Source organism: Lepidochelys kempii, chromosome 3, assembly GCF_965140285.1.
Source record: "Lepidochelys kempii isolate rLepKem1 chromosome 3, rLepKem1.hap1, whole genome shotgun sequence".
Taxonomy (NCBI): Eukaryota; Metazoa; Chordata; order Testudines; family Cheloniidae; genus Lepidochelys; species Lepidochelys kempii.
This window is the reverse complement of record NC_136382.1, coordinates 152,113,013-152,131,418: the sequence shown is the minus strand read 5'-3', so window position 1 is coordinate 152,131,418 and position 18,406 is coordinate 152,113,013. Positions and strand designations below refer to the sequence as shown.

The following is an 18,406-nucleotide window of genomic DNA, read 5'->3' as shown; positions in this document are numbered from 1 at the left end:
CTCCAGAAGTCAGAATAATGGCGGAAATAAAGGAAAGCTTTGAAATCTACCCAGAATGCGTTAGTAACCTTGGACTGAAATGAAAGGCCAGCTTAGCAGTTCACCTTTAAGATGCTACAAGTTCATCTTTAAAATATTACAAAACAAAATGCAGCAATAAGCCAATCTGGACCATACGACCCTTCATACTTCAGCTGCAGTGTGTCTACCTCACTGGCTTATTGTAAAACTCTCTACCCAAACCATTTACAAGATGAGGAGTTAAAATGTGGGGTGACCAAGATGCATCCACAGGCCAAAGGAGGCTAAGGAGTCCAACAAAGAAGCCCAGGTGCCTCTTGTTTTTAATACCACATGCTGGGGGATGCAGAGTCTATGAAACCAAGTCTGTAATGATCAGCCTTGACCCAAAGCAAAATATACTATCTTTTAAAAAAAGCTAGATCTAAATGACAGTCCCTTATTGCTTCTTCAGGATCCAGTTTTTTTGTACTATAATTAATTATATAGAATTTAAGATCAATAAGGGTATGTCTACATTGCAGCCGGGAACACACTAAAAAAATAGCAGTATGGACATTTGTGGCACTGGTGGTGGCATGGGCTAGTTGCCTGCATCCAAGCTCATGCACACCTCTGAACCCAACCTCAGGAGGCTACCTTGGTGGGCCACTCATACCACAACGTACACGCTCACGTTGGCATACTAGCTCAAGCAGAGCTCATGTGAATCTGCCTACCCAGGTTGAGGAATCACACTTCTGAACTGCAGAGTAGGCCTTTCATTATTTAAACCCCCATTAAGAATGTAACATTCTAGAATTACCCAGTTTCATTAATTCCCAATGTTCTGGAAAAGGTAACAGTTTTCTCTTGAAGGCAGCAGTGACTCTGTAGTGAATGAATACCAACAGAATGATTTGCTGCCACAGATTGATGTGTTCCCTGATCAAGTGACTTGACCTTCAATGGGGAAGGCAATGCATTTTAATGGAGGAGTTTCTCCTCCTCCTCTGAAGAGCTCATCTCAGCTCATTCCTAGCTGAGTTTATCATTCAATGTAGCCTGAGCACATAGCTCGCTGGATTATGCGGTCAGTTCTTTGCTGGGGAAGTTAATGTTTAAATGTCTCACTCCCAGACTTGGTTTTCTTTACAACAAACATGTACTAAGTCCAGGAATCTTACGTTTGGCTTTGAAGTACAAACTGCAGCTGGCAGCATGAAACCCATGAGCAGTCTCAACTTGTTGGGGAAGGGGGGGTTCCAGCTTTTCCTGCAAACCTATTTACCCAGCTATATATTTACGGTAGGTTCATCACCACAGTATCCTAAATTATATTCTTAGCTCCTGCACCAGGGATATTTAAAACTGGGCTGAACAGATGCAGAGGAACAATCTTCCACTGGTCAACAGAGGTGCAACTGATCATATAACCAATCAGGAATTTCCCCATCACGTATTTCTGGCTTTAAATATCCAGTAAGCATTTGTTTTCCCCTGAATCTTGTATTCTATTTACAATACACAGACAGAATAAAGTTCTGCTCCGAAGGGGAGGGTGACAGGCAGAAAGGAATCGTGCTGCATAATCAAGAGGAGGTTGCTGTGGATAAAAGATAGCAGTGCCGCCTCCACAGTTCCGTGGAGCTCCATGCTGGAACATTCTCTGTTCTATGTAAGCTTCTAACTGTACTAACCCTGTTCCCCATAAATGGCACATCAAACTCCCTTTATGTCAGGATGCAGTTTTGGTTCCTCAGTGGATCTTGTATTTTATATGTGCAGACAATATTTATTATTATACTCAAACTACATTAAGAACATTAAAGGTAGAAAGTCAAGCACTTCAAAATTAGGAAATGCCAGCATTAAGATTGCCAATGCAAAGTTTTAATTCAGCCCCCTTGTCCATATATCATCATCATACAATTTTTAATTACACGATCATTCACTATTTTTCCACAAGGCCCTCCCTGCCTCATTCAGTGCCCAGGATGATTAGTGCTCACAAAATAGGTCGCTATTCCATATTTCTTTTATCCTTACAACTCAGTGTGTGGCTCTAGGCCTTATTTAACCACCCCATACAACCTCTGCACTGAACACAGAATTAGTAATTACCTCATGGACTTGTTTATGGTGCTCTCATTTAGTATCTTAGTTCTATACAAAGACCAATGCATTAACCTTCACAATACCCCAGTGAAGTGAGGTTGCATCATCTTCACCCCCATTCAGTTACCCAGAAAATGAACAGTCACCTGTGAACATTTTGGCTGAAGTGACTTGCCAGCATCACCTAGGAACTCTGTGGTAGAGACAGTTCTCCACTGCAGCATTCAACTGCCTAAACCATGAGATTGTCCTCTCTCTTACAGCACTCCCCTGCCTCATTCATTAGTCACCTTCCAACTTCTGCAGTAAGCAAAGTAGGGTCCTACAAACAGTCTCCTTCACTACACAACCCTGATTTAATTCCCAGAATACCATCCATCATGCGCGCTGAAGCAGGCAGAGGTCTCATGGTCTGTCACAGGATCAGCAAAAAGCACATCTGACGACAGGACAAATACCCCTTTCCAAATTTCAACTCCATCCTCTAAAGCAGGGAGATGCTAAAGCTTCTGAGCAAAAAGTTTGTACAGATTTTTATTTATTTATTTTTTTAAAATAGGGGCAAAACACCATTTTCCTTAATCTCAATATGGGAAGAAGCAGAAGCTTTTTGGCTAAAACTTACAAAAAATAATTCAGTTTTATGCAGCTTCTCAGCATGGAAAATTTCAGCTCAAACAGTTAAAGTTTGGCAAAGTTAGAAACAATTGAATATCGGATCTTCGGAAGCATCAAGCAACTTTAACTGTAGGTATTGCTACCTTGGCTGACTACAGTTATGGACAGGTACTAACACATCCATTACAAACTTAATTTCCAACCCAACTTTACTACACTCAAACCTATCTCACTGAAGTTTTCCATCCTATATCCTAATCCTAAGATTCGATTCTCCTAAAAGATTCTATAGTCAGTGTATCCCACATTCTCTGCCTTTCCTCTCATGTGTTCTTCACTGTCTGTAGGTAACTAGTCTCTTTATGGGTTTGAGAGCTCCTCTTCTCCTGCTGAGGTTAAAATCCTCTCTTTAAACATCAAAATCCACAGCTAATCGACTGCTCATGTGTATAAACTTGGAAGGGCCCTTTGTCACCCATCCACAATGAGGGTGAGGACAATCTCACAGGAGTGTCTCCATTTGTATTCACTTGACAGCGATTGTTGCCCCACTTCACTAAGCTCTAGGGACAGTCATCAAGCAGGTTTTGTGTATGCAAGTCAGTTTTTCCTGTAGGATCAATTATGCTGATTGAGCACTTGCTCCTGTTCTTCCCTAACTCACCTCTTGTTATTTTGATGGTCAGAAAGCAGACTAAATTAGCTCCAGAAAGGGAAAATGAGGCTGGCAACAAGCCAACACCACGGTCATTATCTTCATGGAAGGAGCCATAAAACTGGGTTCTCATAAACATGCCACCCATAAGGACAAACAAACAAAATTTTTCTTTTTCAAACAAAATTTAAGGTGATGAATACAAATTCTATAAGTCAACATTTGGAGCGTGTTTGAGGATGAGTTTTTATTTGCCATAATTCCAGAATAAGCGACAGGATCTCTTGGAGGGTGGGAGGTGGAGGATTTGGCTATCACAGAAAACTCTCAGGGGGAAGTGCACAGCAACAAATTAGAGGGAAAGGGTAACAATGCAGATAAACAAGAGAGTCTGTGTGTGAGATTAAAGGAAAACTGCAGCCATTTTGCACAGCCTAGCACTTTTAAAGTTAAAACTGTTTGTGAAACTGTTTTGAAATGAAAGGGGGATGGATTTTTAAAATATATATATATATTTTATAAAATAAAACTATTACTAGGATGTCCTAGACTGTCCATACATATAAGTCTGTGTACATCTTTCTATGAAAAGTGAAATTTGGTCTCAGAAAATCTTTGTATTTTTCAATAAATATTATATACTAATATGTAAGGGATCCAAAAATTAAGATGAACAACACAATAAATAAAAAAGGCAAAGAGTTCCAAACTCATTCAATCCTGGCAATCTATATTCACAGGGGGTCTGATTCTGCTCTTACATGTATGTAACTCTGCCTGATTTCAATGGCAGTACTTCTGATTTACACCAAAGAGATCAGAATTAGAATGTGTGTGTCTCTGTCTGTCTGACTCAGAGGAAGACAAACTCTTAGAATTCAATAGTGTAAACTGAAACACTGCTGATAAATACTAAATTTACCTAAATTAAAAAAAAATCCAGTCTTTGGGGCTTGGAATGTGAATCTTCCAACTAGCTGGTAACTTTCAGATAATAGCCTTAGTCCCTTTTCAGCAAAACACTTGCTATACAAGATTAATGCTTAATTCAGAACTTTAGTTACTAAGTAATGACTGGATTAACATTCTCTTTCATCAATACTTAGCAAGAGCATACTTTGTTTCTATTAAAAGATGTAAAGTCCCCTGTAATGAGATGCTATATATTTCTTCACCTGAGACTTCTAATGAAAAAACACCTCGGTGGGGAGCTGTACTTCTATATAATATAATAACTATAATATATTTCTATTTATTTTAACTGGAAAGGCCACTCTGACCAAAAATAAATTAAATAAATAAATAAATCCTGGATAACAACACAGTCCTACCAAGTATATAAGTATTGACATTTCAACATCTCCCCATGCCCTACACACACCAAGCTGGGACAGTTGCCCTGAGCTTGACACATATATACCTCCATTGTGTATCTCCTAATGAAATTTCTGACTGTTTATTCCAACAGTCCATATTTTTGTCCTTGAAACAAGAGTGGCATATGTTCTAGAGTTTACCATTTTATAAACAGATGTAGGCTGATAAAGTCAGAGGTAAACTTCCTGTCAGTGAGTGAGTTTTCATATTATTTGCAAAGTGAATTTGTTGATTAGATTGAGACAACTTTTAGTCCAGGGAAGGAAATTTAAAATTTGAATTGCTTTAATGGGGTTGGCAAATGCAAATTAACATCTCTTCTGGGGAGATAATCTGGCCCCGTTCAAGATCAAGTTAACATTTGAAAGCCTACTACAAACTTTTAATTTTGGTGTAAGAGGGAAAGAAAGTGTAGTGAACCCTCTTGCCAACTTTTACTTTATACCATATTTTAAATGAAACTCCTTTTAGAGGATGTTTATGTAATAAAGAAGGAGATCTTACTGCTGTGGAGGCCTAAACCAAAGAAACTTCTGGGGGAATTACCCTGCTCCTTTCAATCCCACAATTTGGAATCTGTTAGAACATTTTTATGCAGTAGAAACCTAACAGGGACTGTGTGAGAGTTCTGTTTTTATGGCATCATCTTGACTCAGAGGTCCCCAAGCTGTGGTGCGCCCCACCTGGGGGGGGGGGGAACAGAGGAACATTCAGGGGGGTGAGGCCAGCCCCCATGGCAGGTGGGAAGGGAGTACCACCCAGCCCTGCTATGCCCCCACCCTAGCCTGGGTGCCTGATTCCCAGCCCGGACCGCGGCTCAGCTCCATGCCCTAGGTCCTGAGCATGGCTGTGGCTGGGCTCCCAGCTCACGGGGGGAGGGGGAGGGCATGGATAGATTCTATTACTGGGGGCGGGGCGGGGGACCACTGTCTTGACTGGTTACAAGGCCACTGGGCAGCCCACTGAATTAAGTGAAAGTTATCCAGGATCATAGTGGATTAGGAGGCCAGCTGAATCAGACAGCAGGTACCTCAGCTAGGGATGGATCCTGAACCAAAACCCTGGACACAAAACATCCACAAACTTCAGATGAGTTTGGCGCCAGATCTGAATTTTGTGAGCTGGTGTCATCTCTATTTATAGCTACTAAATGTGGGTATCAGTAGCAACCAAAGATCTTGGATATGGTGTTTCATTATAATCTACTTAATGCTTATGTTTCAAATAATGTAATTTAAATCAACAGACGCACACCCCCCACAGCCACTAACTTCCGAGCTACCTGAAACAATAAGAAGAGAGGGAACATATTAGCTGTCATAGGGTACTGAGCTATGGCTATGCTCCACCAGGCTGCAGCTAACCTTTATATGCCCCAGTATACATAAAAACAACTGATGTGGTTACTGTGCACATACGTCGTGTTTGGAACCACTATCTCTGGAAGATTTTCTATTTAAGAGGATTTAGTGCCATTAAACAATAAAATATCAGAACCCCAAAGGACATAAGTGTAAAATGAATTGTAGTAGCTGCTCCAAGCTTTCCAGGTCCACACAGAATTATTGGCAACTGGCCTTAAATTTTAAAAAAGTAACAATACTGAGATGCATAGCCAGTGACAGTAACTGGATGCTTTCTCTCAAAGGGGCACTGCTATTTTCCTTTAATATTGCTAACTGATGGTACATTGAGGTACATGGGTGCAATTGAGGGCAACTATTTAAATACATTGACTTCAGTGCATACAAAAAGTCACAATATCTTCAGCCATATTTTATGGTTACCAGATTTCCACAGGGTTACTTGTACGTAACTGAGTGCAAAACGTCACTCTGTAGTTTTACTAGTGAGCAAATCTCAAAAGCTTTGGCTCAGGCAGAAAGGCAGAAGTTCCTCTGAAGCCTTTGTGTTCACAAAAGACCTGATCCAAAGCCTACTGGAGTCACTGAAAGCCTTTACTTTGGCTTCTCTGGGCTTTAGAGTTGGCCTAAAAGTAGGCTGGAAACTTCATGGGAACAGGTCCTCTAGAACATCTGTCAGGACTAAGGAAAACCACGACAGAACTGTTTCACATTTGTCCAACATTTCCAACACAGCCCTGTCTGAGACCAGGAGATACAGAGACTACTATGGAAATAAAAAACAGAAACATGTACCTCAGTGTCCTCAGACTTTGAAGATTAAGTTTTGAGCACCAGTTCAGGTTAGGCTTTATTTTATCTGAAGTGGCTCGCTAAGCACTGTGTTACTGGGCTCCTGAAAAGACGAACAGGTCATGTTCACGAGCACTGAAAATGAATGACAGGAGGGAGAAAGGATAGTCCAGCAGTTAGGATGTTAGGCTGGGACTTGAGATACCTAGATTCAATTTCCTGCTCTGCTATAGACTTTGTGTGACCTTGGCTTCTCTGTGCCTCAGTTCCTCATGTGTAAGATGGGGATAATAGTATTTCCCTGGGGCACAGCGGTATTGTGAGGATAACTCCCTTAGAGATCACGAGGTGCTCAGCTGCTGTGGTGATGAAGCACATATAAGTACTTAAGGCAGAGAGGCAATGGAAATGGTTCTGGGTTATCAAAGCAACTAAACAGTTAGGTAGAAGGACTTCAATATGGTGTCAGGTTCCCCAATCTGAACTTTATGCAGCAGGAATATAAAAGGCCTGCTTCATGTGAATCAGATGCACATTTGCTACACAGCCTCAACAGGAAAAAATAATTTTCACATCATCTTTAAAGTATTTTGACTGAAATGCTGCAATCAGCAAATGCTCCCCATAGCAGAATGCCCTGAGACTTGCCCACAAGAAGAACAGAAAACAGGTAAGTACCCTCCAAAGTACGTCTTGCGGTCATTGCCAGATGCAGTCCTGGAAACATTATCTAAACAACTGCAGTACACACACAGTGCCAGCTTGTGCTGAAGTACCAGGGGACGCAAATGTTTGGTACCTCATATAATGAAGACGGGAATAAGGTAGTACTTTAGTGACTGGTACGCTGGCCTGCTCATCCCTACTGTGATGCTGAGCCTCTCTGCTGGGATGTGGTGCACAGCAGCTGCTCACCTCCCACTCAACATGCAGTGAAGAATGAACTGCTCTAAACCACAGTGTCTAGCTAAGGTACTTGTGTCATACATATAAAGCGAAGGGTAAACCCCTTTAAAATCACACCTAGCCAAAGGAAAAACCCTTTCACCTGTAAAGGGTTAAGAAGCTAGGATAACCTCGCTGGCACCTGACCACAATGACCAATGAGGAGACAAGATACTTTCAAAGCTGGAGGGGGGGAAGAAACAAAAAGGGTCTGGGTCTGTCTGTGTGATGCTTTTGCCGGGGACAGAACAGGAATGGAGTCTTAGAACTTAGTAAGTAATCTAGCTAGATATGCATTAGATTCTGTTTGTTTAAATGGCTGAGAAAATAAGCTGTGCTGAATGGAATGGATATTCCTGTCTTTATGTCTTTTTGTAACTTAAGGTTTTGCCTAGAGGGATTCTCTATGTTTTGAATCTAATTACCCTGTAAGGTATTTACCATCCTGATTTTACAGAGGTGATTCTTTTTACTTTTTCTTCTATTAATATTCTTCTTTTAAGAAACCGATATTTTTTTCATTGTTCTTAAAATTCAAGGGTTTCAGCCTGTGTTCACCTATGCAAATTGGTGAGGATTTTTATCAAACCTTCACCAGGAAGGGGGGTGCAAGGTTTTGGTGAGGATTTTGGGGGGAAAGACGTTTCCAAACGGGCTCTTTCCTAATAAAAAAATACCGGTTAGATGTTTGGTGGTGGCAGCGAAAGTCCAAGAGCAAAAGGTAAAATAGTTTGTACCTTGGGGAAGTTTTAACCTAAGCTCGTAAAAGTAAACTTAGGAGGTTTTCATGCAAGTCCCCACATCTGTACCCCAGCATTCAGAGTGGGGAAGGAACCTTGACAACTTGTATGGCTTCCGTCACCACATCTGACCCCCTCACAATCTAATGCATTTAATCCTCACAAGCCTCCTGGGAGGTAGGGCAGCACTACCATCCCCATGTTACCAATAGGAAACAGGTATAGAAACACTACAGCCCAGATTCACAAAGGTACTTAGGCATCTAAGTTCCAGTTTTAGGCTCCACTGTGATCCAGTATGCCCCTGCTCACCTGCTAACTAAGCCTGTAGGTGCCTAAACTCACCTGGCACCTAAATTCCAGCTGTAAAAATTCCCTAGGTGCCTAAGTTTCTGCCTCTGAGTATGCACATGTGCATGGCTGCTTCACTCTAGGCATCCAGACACTTATCTCCCACCTAAGCTCAAGAGCTATGCGCAAACCAGGGGAAGATAGGCAGGCAAATGCCTACATTTCCTGGGGGAACTAGTCTGGTAAGTGAACCCTGAGCACCTACTGAGTCAGGGCCATTCAGAATGCAGCCTGAGACAGAGGAGGTGGTGGTAGTTCCCTCCTTGTTACTTGTAGCCCAGTGGTTAGATCACTCAGGTAGGATGTGGGAGATCTAAGTTCAGTTCCCCTTCTGCCTGAAAGGGAGAAAGGACTCAAAGAGGAGAAGCCCACACCTCTCAGGAGAGTGCCCTAATCAACTGAGCTATGGGATACTCTGACACAGGGTCCCTCAAACTGTCTCGTTTAAGTTGTTCCACTGTGTGTCAATAATTAAACAGTTCCTGGAGCAGAGGAATTGGACCCTGGGTCTCCCACCTCCTAGGTGGGTACCCTAACGACCAAGCTATAGAGTCATTTGCATGCTGTCTGGTCCAGTGACTAATTATTTATCCAAAGTAGAGCAGCTTCAACGAGAGAGACTGAGGGAGCACCACATAGAATCCGAACTGGAAGGCACCTCAAGAGGTCATCTAGTCCAGTCCCCTGCACCCGTGGCAGGACTAATTATCTAGACCATTCATGACAGGTGTTTGTCTAACCTGCTCTTAAAAATCTCCAATGATGGAGATTCCACAACCTCCCTAGGCAATTTATTCTAGTGCTTAACCACCCTGACAGTTAGGAAGTTTTTCCTAATACCTAACCTAAACCTCCCACCTCAGAGTATCCCATAGTTCAGTGATTGAAGTGCTCTCGTTACAGGTGTGGGAGACCCTTGTTCAAACCCTTTCTCCCACTTCTGCAGACAGTGGGGAATTGAACCTGGATTCACCACCGTCCCAGGTGAGTGTGCCAAGCACTGGGCTAACAGTCACAAGGCAAGCATCAATAACCCCCTCCCATTTAGTGTGGCATGACACAGGTGCCTCACTCCTTCTCCCAAGAAACTAGATACCTAAGCCACCTGACTCCAGGAGAGAGGTTTCTGGTTGGGGATTGAAAGCAAAGATAGATGCCAAACCCTGAGAGGTCCAGGGCTTGGGACATACCCCTCTTGTTGGCATCTTCTATTGGCTAGCTTAGGTGACTTCCTGCCTCGCATGCTGGCTACGGTGGATTGCATTTTCAGGTGCCAATTTCTCCCCATTCATTGTATGGGAACCTCAGGCTTTGCAGATTACAGTACTGTACCAGTGATCTTCTAGGCACTGCAACACTGGGTGTCACAACACTTAAGTCCCTTTGTGGATCCAAGCCTGCATGACTTGCTTAAAGTCACACAGGAAGTCTGTAGTTGAATACAGACTAGAGCCCAGATCTCCCAAGTCCCTGACTAGCACTAAACCCTAAGGGCTAGTGCTTCCTCTGGTCTCAGGACCATGAGTGACAAACCCCCTGCTATTGGTTACAGCAGATTCAACCAGGACCTTAGCTGATCAACAGACATGTCAGCCCAGACAGCTTGGGGCGGGGAACCGCTCGTCTAAGTCTGGCAGAGGACAAAAAGCTGATATGAAGTATGACTTAGCACTTCTCAGATTCATGTCATTGTTATTTAATTCACTGGAACTGGGTTTCTAGTTCTCTTCAGCTCCTTCAAAAGTTCCTGACTTGATGCCTAAATATGAATTTAAGTGCTTCATTTTAAGCACATGGATTTGAAAATGCAGGCGTTTGCCTCCCCTCAAAGATAGGGGGAGTAAGAGAAAATTCTCCTGTTTACTCTAGAATAGGAGAGTAGCCTGTTCGGACCCTCCCTGGTCAGGGCACTAAAGCATAGGCTACCAGTTTGATGCAGGCAGAGTTTCAGAAGCTACCACACACTGTGGGACACAGTTATACCTCCCTGAGAAAAGTTGGTGGCTGCAGACAGAGAGAAGGGGAGACTGCTGACAGCATCAGGGATTGGACTAATGGCTAAGTGGATGAAAAAACAATCATTTTCAGCTTCCTGTCCTGCTAGTCACCCTGCGGAGCTACATGTGTCAGCAAAGCCATGAGTCAGGCTGGTGCTAAGACTGATAGCCCATCAGAATAGAGTGAGGGAGAATGAGACCTGTGAATGAGAAAGACAAAGTAGCTGCTCAAATACAAAGCTGGCCAAGTCTGCCGTATGAACAAGAAGAGTTCCTGCATTACAAAATCTCTCACTGCAAGCACTCACAGTATGGGCTCTTTTTCCAGCCCTCTAATCCAACTGGCACCAGTTCAGGCTTGTTAATGTAACTGGCTAAATGGAATCTGATTACCTTTTAACACAAAATGATCATATTAAGCAATTACTTGGGGGAAGAAAAAAACCACCACACACACATCATCTATCCCAAGCCCTAATGTGATAACTATCCAGGCCAAACAGTACAACAGGTTTTTTCCATTTACTTTGCTTTCTATGTTCTACCCCCAGCAGGAGCGGCGGGTCACACTCTCCACAGCATCTGCAATGGCTACAGCCTCACTGCACAAATTGGGAACACAGGAATTGCTACACCAGATCAGTGGCCAATAGCAGATGTTGAGAGGAAGATGCAGAAAATCCTGCAGTTGACTGACCTGTTGACAAGAGAAGTTACTTCATAAGGGGCGGTCGACACTGAAAAGTTACATCGGCATTGCTATATCTCACAGGGTGTGAAAAAAATCACACGCTAAAGACTTAATTAAGCTGACTTAACCTACAGCGTAGACAGGGCTAGGTCAAAGGAAGAATTCTTCCATCCTAGCTACTACCTCTCAGGGAGGTGGATTAACTACAGCGACAGAAGAGCCCCTTCTGTCCTTGTAGTGAGTGCCTACACTGAAGTACCACAGCTGTGACACTGTAGCATTTTAAGTGTAGGCATATCCTAACCTCTATCAATGGGATGACCCCCAGGCAGGAAGTCAAGCATATTCTTAAGGCCGGGTCTACACTAAAAAATTAGGTCAACCCAGGTATGTTACTCAGGGGTGTGAAAATCCACACTCCGGAGCAATGTACTTAAGCTGGACTTTACCCCCAGTGCAGACAGTGCTAGGTTGATGGAAGAATTCTGTTGACCGAGCTACCACCTCTTGGGAAGGTGGATCAACTATAGCAATGGGAAAACGCCTCCCATCACTGTAGTGAGTGTCTACACTGAAGTACTTCAGGGGCACAGCTGCAACGCTACAGCTGTGCCACGGCAGCATTTCTAGTGAAGACATAGCTTAAGAGTCACACTTCTCAAGCTACGTTTAACTGTTGCACTTCCCACTCAGTAACATCAGACCTCACCAAAGAGGCTTTCGAGATACTTCCTGAACAAAGCCTCATTCGTAACTTTGTCTCCCTTTTCAGCATGTGTAGAATAGAAAATTAGGGGTCCACACCCAGCAGTGTCAGAGCCTATTTTGGATTTATGGGAATGCATTGCTATGTAAGAACACACAAACAAACAATGTGAGTGTGGTTATAGAAGGGAACTGGAGGCTCAATTCATTGCTGTGCTCCATCTTTTGAAAGATTTTTCCTCCAGGGAAAAGACAGTGTAAGGTCGCAACTCATCTAGTCTGGCAGCATTTTATACCCACTTGGCAGTGGTGTAAATGACTCCACAAGGTGCAGTGCAGTGATGAGTCAGGCCACGGAAATTCAGACTCCTGGGTTACATTTCCAGCTCTCACAGTAACTTTGTGTGTTATCTTCAGCAAATCACTTCATTTCTTTGTTCCCTTCCTTCCCCCAACTCCCTTATGTCAAATAGGGACAATATAGGGTCTAACCAGCAATGAAGAGGAAAGGAGATTGTGAGGCTTAATTTGTGTCTAAACTGCTTTTGCAATCCTCCTGGCAAATACTCTATAGAAGTCCAAAGCATTGCTATTATTTTCACTCAAATACTCTGCTTTCAGGGCAATTCATTTTACTTATTTGCAAAAGTATATGAAAGATATTGCACATTCTGATAACTTAGTACCCCACAGTATTGCGTTAAATTCTGACTCTCTCTTGCAGTGATGGTTTCAAGTGTTGTTAGCAGTCAAATGACTGCACGTAGAGTCTTAAAGACTGAAAATAAATGGGTTTGCTGGAGGGAAGGAGTTTAATCCTATAAGTAGGTTATTAGATATCCAAAAAGATTAGAGTTATTGGAAAGAGTTCTGGAGCATCTGATGGGCTTTTAGGTCAAGTAATTGGAAGGTAAAATACATTTGTGCATTAGTAAGAGAAAATCTTTAAATAGCTTGAAAGATTTAATATCTTTATTAATGATCTGGAGGGGATAAACAAAGAATATTAATTCACAGATGATATCAAGTTGACAATTGCTACCAACAGCAGAGAAATAATACAAAAGTGAAATATAGACTGAGTGTAACAAAAATGTTATTCACCTTGGACAAATGCAAAACATACATCTTGGAAAAAATTATCTCCAACATGGGTATTTAGTGTGAGCAAGGTACTGGTAAAGGAGTAATGTGAAAAGTGTAAGGGTCATTCCAGACAGCAAGGGAAAAAGGAGTGAGCAGCTGTGACAATATACCTCTACTGTAATAATCTTGGTATAAGGTATGCCTTTTAAGGTATCATCTGAAAACTCAATTTGCTGATCAGTATTGTCCTGTAAAATAGGTGTGGCAACATTGTATGTGAAGTTCTAAGATTCACCTTTATGGTGTTAACAACACATGTTTCAAACTCCACAGTCCGGCCCAAACAGAAGCTGGCAAACAGGTCTGTCCTAAACAAAGGAATGTGTGCTCTGCTTAATTTGCATTTAAGCAGTAAACACTGTCATCATCAAGCAGGAAGGGAACACAAACGAAGTTCAAACAGGTGGAAAAAAAAACAGCAGGGAATATCCTTCTACATAGACTGCGACTCCTTGTTCTCAGCTAGAAATGTTTTTCTACAAGGGGAACAGACACTATAAAAAGGAAGGGCGAACACTCCTAGGGATCCTCCCTCCCCCTTCCTATCACATTCATCGCACCTGAAGAGACAAAGGAAGGTGTTGGACTCTGGGAGAGGGGTCCTGACAAAGAATTTGGTCAATAACACTGCTGAAAGCATGTGGTGAGAAAACTTTGCTTTGACTCTAAATGTAGTGTGTTAAATTAGGCACCAGTAAGCGTTCTCTTTATTTTTCTTATAACCGTTTCTGACATTTATACCTCTTTACTTGTACTAATTAACTACAAAGAAATTTTAAAACTTGTTTTAATCAAATAGAGTACGTTCAAGCTGAAATATCTGGGTAACTCCCTTTGGGGTAACCACATATTATACCCTTATAGGAATAACGGATATAACATATTCATACTGTCCAGAAGAGGGGTGGGGAGATGTGATCAGATTCCATTCCATTTGCCTGAACAGCCCAGAGTTGCAAATTATTTTCGTTGCCATGTAGTGGGTTGCTGTGGCATACCGGGGTACAATCCAGAGTAATGAGTAGCTGTGTTACCCCTGCCCTGTAAGCTGGGGTGCCCTTTACAATGCCTTGCTCCTCACAAACAGCCTCCAGCATATAAGTCACTCTTATCTGTGTGTGTGCTGCAGGCGGCCAGTCATACCTTGGTTCTTAGCAGCCATAAAAGTTATCACAGGGTGATCACAACACAGTCCCAGTGCCATGCAATGGCTGCGTAAGTTTAAACAGGCTGCTGAGAGGCAAACATCTCACATTTGGGGTTGGATTTGCCCAGAAAGGATAGACTCTTACCTGTGCTGGCCCAAGGAAGATACCAAGGGCAGCTTACATTCACATAGGACCCAGGTAGCCCATCAGGCCAGCAGGCATAGTCATCCAATGTCCTGCTGCAGAACTTGCCTTCTGCAGAGAGATGGAGAATGGGATCAAGCATTGCCCTTGAACCATGATGACTGTGAAGAGCAACCATTGGAAAACAGGAGGAATGAAGGTGAAGCAACTGCACCACATAACTGTAAAAGGTTGTGTTTTATTTTAGGAAGGGGAAAAAATACCATTTATCCTCACCCCTTATAAGAATAAAGGAAAGGGACTGAACCTGCCAGGCTGCTCTCTCACTGACTGAATAAATGGGCAGGATGATTGCAGAGATGACATTGCAAAGATCTTACGCCATGATGCCACAATACCTGCAGCCAGAGGCTTCCATCCTGCCCTGGTGCCAGGTATCCTCATCTCTCTGCCTTTGTGTAGCCCAGTCGCTCATGTTGGTTCTCAGCAGCTCATTCTTGTTATGAATGCTGTAGATAATCTTTCCCTGAGAACTGGTTGCTGTCATGACATTGTAAATTCTAAATACATTGATACATTGCTAATATACCCACACAATGACCATAAACGTGCTAATGCTACAGCTTCACATTTATTAAACCGTCAGTCTTGGAGGGCGTCATTCTATGCATAATAGCACAAAAGGAGATTAATGTCTCCCTCCCACTACTGCTATCAATATACACTCCATTGTAGCAATACAACTAACAAGAGGCAGCTATGGGGAAACAAACAACATTTTTAAAAACAGTGTTTTATAAAAGTAATTTGAGACCTGCGTGGTCCGTTTCAGAGCTTTACTGTAGCACAGAGGCACTCTAGGAGGTCCCAGGCTGTGTTCAATTGTGGGCTGCATTGTCAGCAAGTCTCAGCAATTTGCCAAGCATAACTCTGAACAGATTGCAGCTGGCCTTATCCTCAACAGAAGATTTCAGACTATAGAGACCATGAACTGCATTCTCATTTACACTAAGGCCGCTTTACACCACTCTGACAGATAAAGGGCCCTTAAAATGGGTGTAAATTAAAAGGGACCGAATGTATATGGACTTATATGTTGAATACAGGACTCTCCTTGAAGATCCCTGTAGAACACTCCTTGCTAGGACCTATAGTCTCCCTCGGGCTGCTCCTCCACATTAAAGGCTACAGGGCACATTGCAGAACTCCATGGGTGGCATTCATCCTGCAGGCTGCACTGACGATACCACCTGCCTTAGAACCAAAGATGAACCATAGCACTGGAAGATACTTTGGGCCATAGAGATGAATGATTTTATAGCTGATCCATTCCATGTAATCTCCTCTCCCACTGCCTGCATGGAAAGCGGTTATCCCAGGAAGCAGCCCAACACAAGCAGTGAGCTGGAGAGAATGGAAATGGAGTTATGGAGAGGGAGGACTTTCAAGCCCATAAGAGTTCCTTGCCACAGTTAGCAGAAGTAGATATCCCATTCCTGCCGAGCAGGCTTACCTGCCACAAGAGGGGGCGTCTCATAGAGATACTTCAGGCACTGGAGCTGATATTCTTTCCACCTCTGCATCACTTCAGCGAGGGACCCATATGCGCTCTGCAAGAGAAAGGTCTCAGGTACTTTAAGAGCCAAACCAGCTGCTTCACAGACACCCTCGATAAATAAAAACGCAGGGTAGATCTAACTGGGCTACAGCTGCAAGTACTAGAACAGCCCTGTCAAGACCGCCTATAAAGAGGAAGAAGGAAATACAGAGTTTCATGATCATAAAGAGCATATGTTGCATGCTTGTTTCCGGACAACCAAGGACGTGGCCAATGCAAAACACACCTGTCTGACATGGTATGGAGATTTTCCATGAAAAGGTCATGGTCACGAGTGATGCTCATTATCTGATTCATTACCTCCAAACAAACCTTTTCAATGAGCTGGGACATCAGTGAGCTTCCTTGGAAAAGGACTTCTAGCCAACAGCAACTTCTGTGATCCCAAAATTGAGGCCAAGAAAACCGAGCGCATTCAGCTGGCACGGTCCAAGTGTTCCTCCAAAGCAGGGATTAAACTTTCCCCTTGTTAACTGCCTCTTGTGGGTGGCAGCTGCTCCAACATCTAGCACACTTCTCTTGGGGGGAGGGGGGTGAGAAGGCAAGGATCTGCCTCTGCACATTGCACAGACACTTACTGCCAGCTACTCAGAGTTTCAGGAAGAGAAAAGTTTCTACATCTGGTCACTGATGACTAATGTGATCATAGTGAAGCCAAGTGAATTAAGTAGTAGGCATCCTAGGTGGCTCCGACAGGCCCATCTTGTTGCCTGCATTTTCCCTTGTGGTCTTTTAAAAACATCAAACTAGCAAAAGCTGAATTATGAACATAAGAATTACCATCCTATAAGTGATCAATGGTCCATCTAGCCGAGCATCCTGTCTCAGAATGGCCCAGCATGGATGCTTCAGAAGGCATAAAACCAGCAGCATGAACCTAATTGTGCAATACTCTAACATGCGGTGGGGGAAAAAGTCATCTAACCCCAGCTGTTGATGTTTATGCTTTGAAGCATGAAGATTAAATAACCCTTGTAATTTTATCCTAGCTGCTTTAGCTGCCCCTTTTGTTGTTTTTTATCCCTTCATATACCTAAATCCTTTTTGTGGGGGTGGGGAGAAGCCAAGGGCTTACAAAGTATCATTTTAAACTGGCAAAAAAAATAAAATAAAAAATGAAGCCGTTTTTAATTATACAAGAGTTTAAAGAAAACTGGGCTGGATTCTTTCCATTACAACGTGACTCAACTGAAGCCCATTCAATTGCCGTGCATTTTACACGAATGTAAGCATGAACAGAATTAGACCCTATATTTCTTGAACACGGAGCTTTAAGGGTCCCCCTGCCAGCACTGTACTCTTTCCAATAATTTGAAACATTTAAAATGTTTGTGAAGAAAAATTTGCACATCAAGCCTCTGCCTTGAGCAACTAACCCACCCAAAATAGGGGTCACTAATGGGAGCACATCACAACCATGCTCAGATATACAAGCATGACAATATTGCTCTCACAAACATGAGCTATGTGAGGGCCTGCGGACCTTATTGGCCAACGCATGCTTCCAGGTGCTCCTCTGCTCTTGACTAACATATTAGTAAGGTTTGTGAAGATCAGAGCTCATGACAAAAACCAGCAAAATGCTGATCAGGCTGAGCTTCTGATGACGAGCAAATGAGTTACTCTCCTGTGACAAATGTCCCAGAAGCCCAAATGAGCAGCAAGTAACACTATCATCTTCATGTTCATTCATAAAGATGCTCTCAGGAGGCCTAATGAGGAGTGGGACTGACTTGCCTAAACACAACATGGACATTTATTAAGTGCCTGTATTTAAGTGTAGATTTTAATAGCAGTTACAGTCTTTGTCTAGTTGATACAAAGCACTCTGGTCTGCATCTTGCTAACTAGGGCTGCATTGCCAGTCAGATTTCACCCATAGTCCTGACTGAAGGACTAGAACTCAAACATATTTTATACAGGTGTCTATAAACACACAGAAGCCTGTAGGGAGCTTACATGCTCCTGATGTCTGGAAAAAAAATCAAACCACTTAT

The 18,406-nt window shown here is 42.8% G+C and overlaps 1 protein-coding gene across 3 annotated transcripts in view; it reads right to left on the bottom strand.

Moving 5' to 3' along the window:
- GLP1R (glucagon like peptide 1 receptor) overlaps nt 1-18,406 on the bottom strand; it is a 105,441-nt gene that overhangs the window by 40,317 nt on the left and 46,718 nt on the right. For all 3 annotated transcript variants that reach the window (XR_012158195.2, XR_012158196.2, XM_073338557.2), the window contains exons 2-3: nt 16,305-16,401; nt 14,792-14,902 (exon numbers count right to left, since the gene is read on the bottom strand). Coding sequence is in view for 1 of the 3 variants with exons in the window: in XM_073338557.2 (XP_073194658.2) it covers nt 14,792-14,902; nt 16,305-16,401 (208 nt within the window). In the remaining 2 variants the exon portion in view is untranslated. The remainder of the gene's footprint in view (nt 1-14,791; nt 14,903-16,304; nt 16,402-18,406) is intronic.